Source organism: Falco rusticolus, chromosome 11, assembly GCF_015220075.1.
Source record: "Falco rusticolus isolate bFalRus1 chromosome 11, bFalRus1.pri, whole genome shotgun sequence".
Classification (NCBI taxonomy): Eukaryota; Metazoa; Chordata; class Aves; order Falconiformes; family Falconidae; genus Falco; species Falco rusticolus.
The window spans coordinates 16,172,709-16,185,317 of record NC_051197.1 but is presented as its reverse complement, the minus strand read 5'-3'; the positions used below and the strand labels follow the sequence as shown (position 1 = coordinate 16,185,317).

At 37.2% G+C, this 12,609-nt stretch overlaps 1 protein-coding gene across 7 annotated transcripts in view; it reads left to right on the top strand.

Moving 5' to 3' along the window:
• TTLL7 (tubulin tyrosine ligase like 7) overlaps positions 1-12,609 on the top strand; it is a 77,145-nt gene that overhangs the window by 10,516 nt on the left and 54,020 nt on the right. For 5 of the 7 annotated variants that reach the window (XR_005106775.1, XM_037404508.1, XM_037404502.1 and 2 more), the window contains 4 exons: positions 9,590-9,765; positions 9,919-10,047; positions 10,955-11,076; positions 11,755-11,822. Coding sequence is in view for 6 of the 7 variants with exons in the window: in XM_037404508.1 (XP_037260405.1) it covers positions 9,741-9,765; positions 9,919-10,047; positions 10,955-11,076; positions 11,755-11,822 (344 nt within the window). In the remaining variant the exon portion in view is untranslated. Of the gene's footprint in view, positions 1-8,130; positions 8,254-9,589; positions 9,766-9,918; positions 10,048-10,954; positions 11,077-11,754; positions 11,823-12,609 lie in introns of those variants that run through there. The other 2 variants (XM_037404504.1, XM_037404505.1) reach the window with 2 other exon arrangements.

The window sequence follows — 12,609 nt, the reverse complement described above, 5'->3', positions numbered from 1 at the left end:
GAGCCAATTGAGCTTTTTAAAGGAATATTTATAAATTGGGTCAGTTTCAGCTGGAGAAGCCTGGACTCACATCCTTTTGAAACTGTTGATTTTCTTCTGTTTTCCTTTGCAAAAATATTTTCAAATAAGTGGTACCCCATTGAGCCCCAAGTACTAAGCTGTGGGGAGGAAAGCATATTTTTGCTGATGTGTTTTGTAGCTGCTGGAGTTTCTGGCTGGTTTTATCAGCTGTTTGTAAAGTATTACTAGCACTGAGTGTTGGTTGCAGTAGTCTTAGTGATACTGTAGGCCAGCTATGAATATTTCTGATGTCATTTATTCTTTACCGAGAAGTATATGGCATAGTCATTATAATATTAGATATTAAATTTGATATTAAAATATTAGATAGAGGTCTACCAACCTTCATACAAGCCCACAAGTATTCCCAGTGGGAGCTGAGCAAATCGATCTATAGTTGGAAGTGTCAGCATAATACGAAAAACAATTCAGTGATCATGGAAGAGCACCTTTCTTGGACTTTCACAGTCAAGCAGACTTTGAGTAGATGTTTCTTGTGAGTGCACTTGGTAGCTTATTCAAGGCCTGATTTTTATTTGAAGTGTGCACATCAGGTGCTGAAACTGCAGGCTAACGACTGCCTGTTTATATTTCAGGCTGCTGTGGGCGTGTTGCTAAACTAGAAAACATTGTTATATGGCCACACTTGAATTAGGATGATGTAATCCTCAATTGGCGTCATCGTCAGCCATATGTGATGACTGTGGCCTGTGTCTAGAGATGCTGAAATAGATCTATGAATTGTAGGCCTGTAAAATATGAGATGAAGTGGGGCAGAATTCATGTGGGGCTAAGGGGGGTGGCTCTTGCAATACACAGAGGTATGTAGAAATTATTTTAATCATGTTTGTGTTCTTGTAACCCTGAACTTGAGGCTGTTTTCATGCCAAGCCAATGCCACCAACTTGAAGCAAGGGAGGGAGTATTTGATGTGTGAGGGGGAACCTTTTAAAGATATTCCTTTTGCATGGTTTTGCTTTTCTTCCTCAAGATCTTTAGTAAATCTCCCCTCAAGGGCTAATTATAATACAATGAATCATTGCAGATATTTCAGCTTCATTAAAGGATTAGTGCTTTTTCTGTTATACTAAGACAACTATGATGATACATGTGAAATATTAGATTGTCCTATCTTGTAGATATCTAAGATCTGTAGTTTTCACTAGAGAAGTAAATCTTTTGAGGAGTGAATGACAGAGAAAGAAAGGCATGGTTTAATTCCTGCAGCGATTAGTGTGTGGTGTACACAGTTTAAAACACCCTTTGATACGTGTTGGTGGATGTTGACATGCTGTAATGAAGAGCATGGATGGTGCACTGCGGAGTCAAAAGCAGAACAGAGATGTTCCCATAGGTGATACAACTCAATTCCTCTCCTAACTCTCTCATTTACCTTTTCCCCTACCAAACCCACACTCTTAATGTCACACTTAAGTGTTGCTGTTACATTTAATCATTATTGCGCATTATTATCTCTGTTTCTTTCATTAGCAGCCATGGCTGTCTCACCCCAAAGAGCATTGGCCCTTTGTGTGCGGCAGTCTGGCAGTCAGCATGGCTTCCTGCAGTTATGGTCCCCAACACAAATCAAACAATTGTCCTTCAGCTGTTTGTTTTGAAGGAATGATTCATTTGAGGTGACAGGGGTCCAGCCCTTCTATGGGTGGTAGGTATCATGCTGCTCAGCTGTTTCTTGCAGAGCTGATGTAGCCAATGCACTCTAATGTAGTGTATGTTTCTAGGCTGCTAATGCCTAGATGACTCCAACGCTATTTTAAATGAAGGTGGAATGATTGTTGGGGTTGCTGAGGTGGGTACTTAAAATAAATAGAGATGCATGTCCATTCAGCAGTGTTCAGTGGAACTTCCTGTGATCAGAGGCTGGGAATACTTTCTGTTCTGGAGTTGGTGAAATGCTGTCCTGCTGACAGATTTATGGTGTTATCAACACTTACTGAAGTGCTGAACAGTAGTATGAAACCTATGCATTGTCTGGGCTTTTTGCTGGCAGAGAGTAAAACATAAAAGCTGGTATTTTTTTTAGCAGCAAATGCCGCAGATATATATTTCTGAAATAAAGATTCTACTGTATAAAATCTTGGTTACACTTTGGGTTGTTTGGGCTATTTTGTCAATATTTTCCTTGCCATTGTGAATGCCAAATGATGTTTATTAAATTTACTTGCATTTCATTTATGAATTATTGATTTGTAAGTCATACAAGTTCTTTTCACTTACCTTTTCAATTAATGTATTTCCTGTGTTTTACTGAACAAGAAAAAGGTTCAAGCATTGTCCTTTTTATTGGAGCCTTCTAATTCTGTCTTGCTTTCTTTCACGGCCCTCTTTCAAGATTCAGAATATAACTATGAAACTTTATAGTACTCAATTTGCTAACAGTCTGAAATATGTTATCGCATTAGAAAGGGCTTTCGAAGGGTGAGAATGAGCTGACAGTCACATTGTCTGCTGTGCTATGAAAGACACTTTGGAGGTCATTTTTTAAAGAGAAAATTGATCTTCAGCTTTGAAAGCTTTGACATTGATTTAAATTCGGCCAAGGATTTGAAGTTTCCCTTTGGAAAATGGATGAACACAAAAAGAAGCAATATTGCTTCAAGACAACACTGAAAAGAAAAAAATTGCTTCTGTGCCTAATTCTGATCTCTGTATATTGTGAATAAGAAATTATTAATTCCTGTGGAACTCTTGTCTTGTGACACTTCCACCATCTTAACAGCTTCTAATACCTTTTCTATTTTATGAACTGGGGATGTATACTTACCATTTCATAGACCTTTTGTGATAATAAACGATGAAAAAACTCAACCCAAAGCTGTAAAGTGTAAATTCGGGAAAAACCAAAAGAAAATCTCCTACAAACTGAGACTGCAAAGCTCCTGAGGCTCTGTGCCGACATGGGTGGCTGAGCTGCAGAGCTGGCACTGAAGGATCTGTTTTCTGACCAGACTCCAACAATTCAAGATAACACAACTTTTACGCACTCCAGCAAAAGATACAGGTTCACAACTGTGATGCAGACTCTATTTCGCATTGTGTTTTGAAGTTGTCCTGGAAGGGTCAGGATGGTTTATGCTTTCAGTATTACTAAGTAGACGCTGTAAAATTGTGTTTATTATATATAAGCGGCATTGCAGAAGGTTAAGACTGATTGGGGTCTCGAATGGGAAAGGGCAGCTGTAAGGTTAAACTCACACTAAAGTGACTGTAACTTACCGATGCAGAGGAAGAGTGCTGTTACCGTAGCTTGGTTTGGTTGTTTTGGTAGTTTGTTGGTTCGGAGAAATTTTAGAAGTTTTGGAAATGCTGGCCATTTAGATTATCTACTTCAGAGAACTGTTTTGCAGAACTGCATGATTCAAAAAGTTTTAAGTTGTGTAAATCATGCTGTTTGTATTCTTGTGTAGCTTGTTGCTATCCATTTGGGAAATCAAGCACCTGAGAACTCTCAACATTCATTCTGCCTGAAAGAACTGCTGAATAGACATCTCCTCTCGTTTGGTCGTGAAAGTGAAGGGTGTTGAAATTGATAGATTTCATTTGACTTCAGAATATTTTGAACGAAGCCCTAATGTGTATGCATCTTTAAGCCAGCTGACAGCCTTTTGAAAACAAGCTTATCACTTTGACACATTGAGCCTCAAAATGAGGATTACTTTTTGCATTTAGAATTTCTCTGTGAGAGTAAAGACTTAAAAACACCAAATTGTTCTTTTAGCATGATACAGTAAAACTGCTCAGCTACGCTTGCTTGTAGCAGGAACACTTCAACATACATTTTGTGAAGATGCATATTAAAAAAATTATGAAAGGATACGGGGCTTTTAGTTTTACAGTTTAATTACTGCAACTTGTTATTACCTTGCTATTTGAGGGTGGTACTGAAAAAGGCATTTTTCTCTATTATAATTTCTGTGAATGTCTTAAACTCATTTTGAATCTGCATTTTATAACTTAATTCCAGATCAGCAGTAGATTATAATTCTGTATTAACTGTAATAAAGAGCAGACTCCCCACTATAGTGCATCCAGACTTTCATGCTCAAGATGTAAGGAAGGAAAAAAAGTATTTTAAAGATTAGATTGACAGAACCAGAACTCAGATGTTTGCTAGGCCAATGCTTTGAAGGCTATTTTAACTTCTTTTTCATGTTTCTGTGAAATTTTTGTAATCTTAATTTTCCAGCTAATTGGGGAGTGAGGATTGCAGTGCTGTGGTGTTGTCCTTCCCTCCCTATGGTCATCTGCCAAGTTCTGTAACTGTATCTTCAGTGTGTCTCCGTTTCAGAGTGAAAGCTCCTTATGTCAGGAGCTTTGTGGATTTCTTCCCAGCTACTGTGCGTTTCCAGATCATTTTGACAGCACTAAGTAAATTGCACTAATGGGGTCAGAGGAAAGCAGTTTTCTAGTTTTGAAATCTATTTTAAAATATTCTACTGTTGGTGATTACTTACCTATACACAAAGAATGCAGGAAAGTAGAATAAACCTGACACATTTGTTTTTGTAGCATTTCACCTAGGTTAATAAGAAGATGCTTAAGAAATGTTATTTGTCTTTGAGAGGTCTTGCATGTGCCATGGCTTCAGATCTGCAGTCATGTTTTCAGTTCACGTGTGTAAATTTAAGTGCATGCATAGCCCTTGGAGCTTTTCAAACTGGTCACCAGTAGTGTCACAATAGCTAGAAGGAAGGAAGAGGTTCACATTAAAAACAGTACATGGGTGATAAAGTATTGTCTCTGCTTTGGAACGTGGAGTATTTTGATAGTAGATGATTCTACCATTCTTAATGCTTAAATCTATTAGATGAAATCTATTTTAAATGTGCATATGCAACCTAGTCTCTTTTTGTTAGGGTACTGGTACTTGACTTGAGAATCTAGTTGCATGACTTGATTTTAAGTTTGAATTTGACTCCCCCTTCTCTATTTTGATCTGATTAATTCAACCTTTTTCTGGGATGCTTACTCTGGGGGAAAAAAAAAAAAAGATTCTGATGGCAATTCCTTTTCAGAGGTTAAAAATAACCTTTTCAGCTCCACGCTGCACCAGGATGTAAAGTGAAGCATCATGAAAGGCAGAGGTCACTTGTGAGCAGTATAGAGCAAAAAACTTAGGAAATGAGAATAATTTGTTCAAAAATATTTCTCTATAATCTAGGCCAGAAGAATATTTTTCAGGCAATAAACAAACTTCTTATGATACACTTGATTTGTGAAAAAAAAAAAAAATAAAAAAAAATGCTCTTAATGTTTTATTTTCCACAACATATTATAACTTTTTATCAAGGAAACATGGATCATTTTGTTAACTATGAAACCACTTCTTCCCACTTTCCCCTGCTCCTCACGCAGACACCCTTGTACCTTTTCCAGACTGTTCCCTTAGATGGACTCAAGCATCTGCTTTGGCCCTGACTGTGTGTAAGACTTCACTCTCCAGCAAAAGTACTCTACCTCTGCTGTCCCTGGAGGAAAAAAGCTCCTTCCCTCTCTTCCCCCCTTTATTTTTTTCTTTTGTCTCTTTCTAGGACAGGATTGTGTGCGGTGTGTCTCTATGGCTGGCTTTCTCACACCTTTGCCAGGCAACAGTAAAGAAAACATCTAATCTATTCCCCCACTTAGAACAATTTTATTCAAAGTGCTTGTTTGTATAAGAATGTGCAAACCTGATGAAGATGCATTTATTTCCTCTTCACAATTCTTTCTCCATTTATAGGTTAGCCACTTTTGTTCAGCCACCCTTGAATCAGTGTGGGTGAGCAACAAACTTCGCCAATTTGTGTGTATTATGATTTCAGGAGAGAAATGATATATACAGCAGGAACTGAGATCCTTTTCTGTCTGAGTGTGAAATCAGCGATTCCTGCTAGCTGACTTGCTAAGGTTAAGCAAGCTCCATCAGTCCCAGTTTGGAAATAGAATACTTTCTTCCATGTTATTAAAAGCAATCTCATAGAAACAGGTTTTTAAGGTGGGTTACTAGAGAGATACCCTCTACATTGTTGTAGCCGAATGCAGGTTATAGGTTAGGTAATGCTTATTTTATAAGTAAAAACTTGTCACAGTTATAAGAACTGACTTGGAATTTGATGTAATTGTAATCCAGCAATGCTGCTGCCATTACTCTCGCATGATCCGCTGGGTCCTGCAATCCGCTTTGCCCTGTAACTGGCAATTCTGTCGTGGCAGCAGAGGCTGTCCATGCAGCGGTCTGCGCTGCGAGTCTGTTCCTTTCAGCGTGCCTGAGACAACTGTGCTCTGGCCTGCACGTAGGGCTGGACAATAATAACAAATCAAGAGATGTGAGCTAGGAAAAGGTGCCTGGGGAGGACCTGGGTCAGAGAATGAAGTAACTCTGGGTGACTTCTGTGTAGAAGTCAAAAAGAGGAAAGATGTGTGTGTGAGCTCATGGCTGCCACTGCATTGCAGCATTGCAGCTCAGTGCTCTGTCAGCGTGCGCCCCTCTCCTTCCAGCTCCCTCCCCTCAGCAACAGCCCTTCATTGATTGCTCTCAGAGGTGTAGTTCTGTCTCTTCCAAGTGACCCATTCCCCCAGTTAGAGAACTGCTTATCTAAAGTGTAGTCTGAGGGACGGCTGCAGTTTACTTGGGAGGACTGCAGCTTCGTCAGTAGCCTGGTCTTAGATTTTCTTGCTGCAGAATTGGAACTTCTCATGGTACTGCACGAGGGATCTACAAAGCACGGAGGTCTAAGCAGGAGCAAGTCCACTGCTCCCATGGCTTAGCTTGCAATGCACAGCTAGTGCTCTGGGTAACGTATTCCCCCAGATGAGGTGCTGTACCTCTCATCTGTCGCTTGTGGGGCACGGTAGGGAGGAAAGCTGAGACTGTCCGATTTCATTGGACCTGTATTTGTTCTTTGCAAAGGAGGTGGTTCCGGTAGGAACAAAGGAAAGGACTAAACCTTATGCAAAATATTTTGGAAATCTACTAATTTAGAACTGCTGGTGTTTTGGTATTCAGTTAAGTTATTGTTTGGAGATGGGTGACTTGAGAGAAGTGAAGCAATGATAAAACAATTTTGAATTATAATATACAAGCCTAAGGCCGAATACAGTTGAATTTATTGGTATAAGACAGTGCTTCTGAAAAGTCAAAATCCCAGAGTAAGTTTGACTACAGAATACAGTAATGATCCCTTTTGTCTTTGAAGAATTTAGTTTAAATCAGGATTTGACAAATAGAATACATTTGCCTTTGTTACAAGATTTGGCATCGAGGAGTGCATGCTTCAGCTGTGATGATAAAAATGATTTCATTCGTAATCTTCTGAAGAGTTACTTCAGTGATCAATTTGCAGAGGTTTTTGTGAGGGTCCAATTACTTAATTTTCCATGTGGCCAAACTACTAATTGCCCATAGAATATCTTAAAGGTGACCATACATCTACCATCAACTCATGTATGTGTGTTAAAAAATTGGTTCAAAGTCATGGACCTTGACTGTTGGTGCTTTCTATTTAAACCCTAAAGAGTGTTCTTCTCGGAGTAGAACGGTTTCTATATGAAGAAAACCAGCAACTCAACAGTGCGGCGAGGTTTGGAGCTTTATGGTCCACCTTCAGAATACAGTGTGTTATAGTAACTTTGGGCAGATATTCTTCTGTGATTATAAGCTGAATGCAAGCTCTATGAGCTGCTTGGGTTTTATTACCGTACCATAGCTTCTAAATCATGCTGCATTAGGAAGGGCTGGCGTTTCTCACAGGGAAAATCTTAGTGGTCTTGACATTCTTCCAACTTTGTTAAAAGATTTTAGCCAGTACAGGGAAGGAAGAACTGCTAGGCATTGGTGTATGTGCATAGAAGTCCTTAATTGGCTAACAGATGCACTTCAGTATTATTCCCAGGAACTAAACACGTCTTGTACTCTGATGGTATTCTTAGCTTGAGAAGAGTATATAACATGCAATATTCAGTGAACCATTGTGCCCAACACTGCTCTTCCTTCACAGCGGTTTTAAGGAGGATGAATGCTTTGCTTTCCCATCTCTGTGTCTAATTTGAGTAGGACAGCAGGCAGGAGGACTTTCAAGACACCTTCTCAGATAACGTCATCCAAAACATTAAAACTTCGAAATGACCTGCCAGTTTTAGTTCAGTTTGGAGGGATTTTCTTAGCGAGTTCTGGTTCAGCAAAGTATATTGCAGGTAGGTATAGCTGGATGCTACTGCTGTGCTGGGGAACCTTGTATCTGTGTATAAACTGTCTCCTCTTCTTACTTTCTGGATAAATACGTAGGGTCGTGTTTTAGCGTTAATTTGTGGCACTCCACTAAATCAATATGAAGGATATTTGGCTGTCTTATTAGAAAGCAGAGTTTGTCCCCTAGTAGATTGGTGACAGTCATAAAAGAACCATAAACTGTTCTTTTTATCCTTTTGTATTAATGGACTGTTAAGGGTAAATTTCTGTCTTGAAAGGAAATAAAATATTGCAGGCCAAGGTATCTGCTTTTCTATTTTCTTACCAAGAGGGTGGCTTGTCCAGAATTTAATTGTGTATCTCTCTCTCTCTCTCTCTGACATGTGTGTACACACATGCATGCAAATAAAAAATGAGGATCTATAAGTAATATTTTGGTAATTTTGCTAATGCACATCCTGTCCAATCTTATGACCAAATATGTTTCACATCATAAGCCATGGCTGAATTTGACTTTACTGTAATTTTCTGCTATTTATAGCTTTACATAAAGCTATTTATCGTGAGTTTTGCAATCACAAGTGGCAATATAAACTAAAATAAAGCTAGAGTAAGAAACTTTAGCCAAACATATGATTGCAGAAAAGAAATAAAAGCATTTAAAAATCAGTAACTTACATTGTATATGTTTTGAAAACTCGTAGATTTGTTTGAGACAGCCTGCCAAAGACAGCATTTGTTTCATTTTAAAAACTGACAATTTATATACTTGCCAGCCCAAAGTGTCTTTGAAACTACGCCCGTTGTGTCATGAAGTGGTCATGAACTCACAGCCAGGTGTTACCAGGTATTATTGGACAATTGCTTAAAAAAATGTTGAAAAATAAGAGGTAGAAAATTATTAAGGTGATTTGAGTTACTTCCCATTTGGTACCTGAAAACACATAATACAGTGTGTCTGATTTAAAATTTTTAATTAAAATATGGTTTAAATTTACTAAAAATTCAGTGAGTTTTGTGGAGATAAGTGTGCAGTATTGATTGAGTTGTATTACCTATTTTCATGCCCCAAATCTCCCATACACATGTGAAACTAAGATAATGAGGTAATATACTGTCATTTTGAAAATTAATACTGCAAAATTGTTTTTCCCAGAAACAAAACAATTCGATTGTAGTGAACAAAGTTTTGTATTTAAAATAACTTGATCAGTCCTTTAAAATAAGCATTACTTTTGACTTGTTATTAAAAGCATTTCCATATTTAGTTTTCTGCTGTTTATATTTTTTCAGGATTTCTCTATAATATAATAATATAGTCTCTCTTATCTGTTTACACAGATATCTGTTCATTCTAGAACTAATATTTGCTGCAACCAGAGACTGAAATGGTATGACTGGAGCTTTAAATAACTTGGCTTTGACAACTCCATTATTTTCTGAGAACTTGGAACGAAATTTGGGCTCTGCTTCTGCACTATCCTAGGTTATAATGCCATCCTTGCCTAATGAGGGAGGTATGCTAATCTTGGATTTTTAATATAACCTATTAATTATTCTGTATGCTTGTACCTCTAAGTTGCGATGAAGTAATGTTTGTATTTGTAGTTCATTTGTATATTTTATTTGAGATGTAAAGGTGTTGATAGTTAAAACATTATTTTTCAAAGATAACCATGGAACTGCTCCTCTGACTTTAAGTTCGGAACTACCCTACCAAAGCACAATTAAAAGAAAAGTCAGAAAGAAGAAGAATGGAGTCATCACTGCAAATGTCGCTGGCACAAAATATGAAATTGGTAGGAAGCTACATATTTTATTTTCATCCTAATAGCCATTGACATGAGTGAGTTATTAACTAGTGGGGAGAATTAATGGGCTTTGCATCAAGCTGACAGTGAGACATTTCCAAAAGATTTTCTTTTGTAAGAAACCTTTATTCTTTTTTTGCAACATTGAGTTTTAACACTGTCTATCTATTAGTCCCCATTTGTTACTCAGGGAAGGGCCTTGAAATGCAAAAACTAAAGTAATCAAGAAGGCTGTGGAAAAGCCCTCTAATTATGAATTACATATGTGTTTGAAATTTTACTTAAAGCCTTGAAAGGTGAACAGTGTAAATGTAATGTTAAATTATTATACAGGGATTTCTCAATAAAATCTAGTAATGTTTTGTATTTTGATGCTTGGCACTACTTAAGAAAAACCTTTTCTCCTAGAACCTGAGTTATGCCTGGCACAGCATCAATCTTTTTATATATATATATAAATAATGTATGCATTTGCTTTTGTAACTACTGTACCTTGACTAAGGAAGCGTTCTCATCCCCTGTCTGGTGACACAACAGTCATCGCTGTTTTAAAATTAACGTGTGTGATAGCCAAGATTAAGTCTAAAAGCTGTGCAAGTGCACTTTTACTGGATGGTTGTGGAATGCCCTGAAACTCTTTACAGTTCCCGTCAGTGGTTGTGCTCCAATTCCAGCCTCAGCACAGCTGAGTTATCGCTGTAATGTAATGACAGATTTGCAGTAGACTGATGGAAATATTGCAAGATAAGTATATAGCTTGCATGCTAACATTGTTCTCAGATGAAGGGTTGAATATTGGAAGTCTTTAAAATCTTAATTGATTTTTTTTTAAATTTTGAAAATTAATCTATTCTAGAGTTTTAAAGTATTTCCTAAGTATGTGATTTCTCTGTAGTACGAGTAGTCATACGAGAAATGGGATTTGTGAAAACACGTGATGAAGATGAAACAGCTAATCTTATATGGAGTGATTCTGCTGTGCAACAAGAAAAGATTGCTGAACTTCGGAACTATCAGGTAGGGTCGTGGTTAGGATTTCTGGTATATTTCAGTAGGCTTCTTCACTATGAAATATTCAGTAATATATCACTTCTGGCCGTTACATTTGTATGGAGAGGAAACAAAACACTACCAACCAGATTGCAATAAGGCTATACCACTACATATTATAAAATCCTATTCTCTTTTCTGGAGTTATTTGTTCATACCAGTTAGAATCTGGTGTTTAAATATTTGGGGCTGATCTTTCATGCTTTTGCTTGCCAGTTGGGTGTTGTGCATGATCAGAGTTTGAAAGAAGATGCAAAACATCATTTGTAAGTTGCTCATAAGCTTTTAAGCAGTAAGTTAACACACAGACCTCTCTCCACAGTTTCTGTGAATAAATCCTTTTTTCACCATTACTTTGTGACAGCATTGTTTGTTTCTAGGTAGTCTTGTGAATAAGAGTATGATAGTCTCATTTTATGTCTGAAATCAAATCAATGAGCCCTCATGTTTTGGAGGAGAATACAATTTACAGCATCTTTAGTTTTGCTAAGAATACACAGTGTAATTTAAGGTATTATCTTAAATAATTTATTTGTAACACTGATGTTTGCCTGAGCATGCCATTGGACATTTTAAATGATTGTATAAGGTGTGCCACGAAAACTAAAAAGTATCATCTAGCTTTCTTTTTTTTTTTCTCCTTAGAGAATCAACCATTTTCCAGGAATGGGAGAGATTTGCAGAAAGGATTTTCTGGCGAGAAACATGACTAAGTATATCTTTCTTTTAATATTAGGATGTTTTGCTGCCATAGTATTTAATGTGTTACAATACTAAATTATTGCTTCTAACGTTTGTTTATTTTTGCTAAGAGGCTATGAAAGTACCAAGAATAATTTCCAAGATTCCTTAAGAACTTAAGCTTTGGTCATGGATCTGTAGTATCTGAATGGGCTACTGTATCTCTCCAGTTCACTTCAGTGGAAAATGATATGGCTTCAGTTTTCTGTCTTCATGTTGCAGAATGTAGGAGAACCTTAAATTTATAATTGTATAATACACTTAATACATAATACACCCAGGCATATATCCTGTAGTGGTAGAACAGAAAAAATAACTGGTATGTGGATGGATATTATTTCTTTAAAATAACTAATGACTGTGGTTTTGTGTATATCAAATTTTAAAAATGTGAAGCATTTTACTGTTTATATAAGAAAGAAGTCAGAGAGGCTCATTTGTGTAGTTCTAAATTCTCCTTGCTCTGATACAGTAACTGGGTTCTGCAGAATTATCCTAGCTGAGAATCTGTGAATAAGACCTGTAAGAAAACAGTGCTAACTAGTGATTCACCAGCCTGGTAATAACTAAATGTTTAGGGATAAATGTGTGTGAGTATTTTGATTCTTCTAATCTAAATTAAAGAGCAGTTATTAATAGAGTTAATCTTTTGGACCTCAACGTCACCTACGCTGCATTTCCTGTTACCAGAACAGAATTTGGTTTTGTAAATTAATGTAATTAATGTGAGCTCCCCTCTCTCTCTTACTCTATTGACTT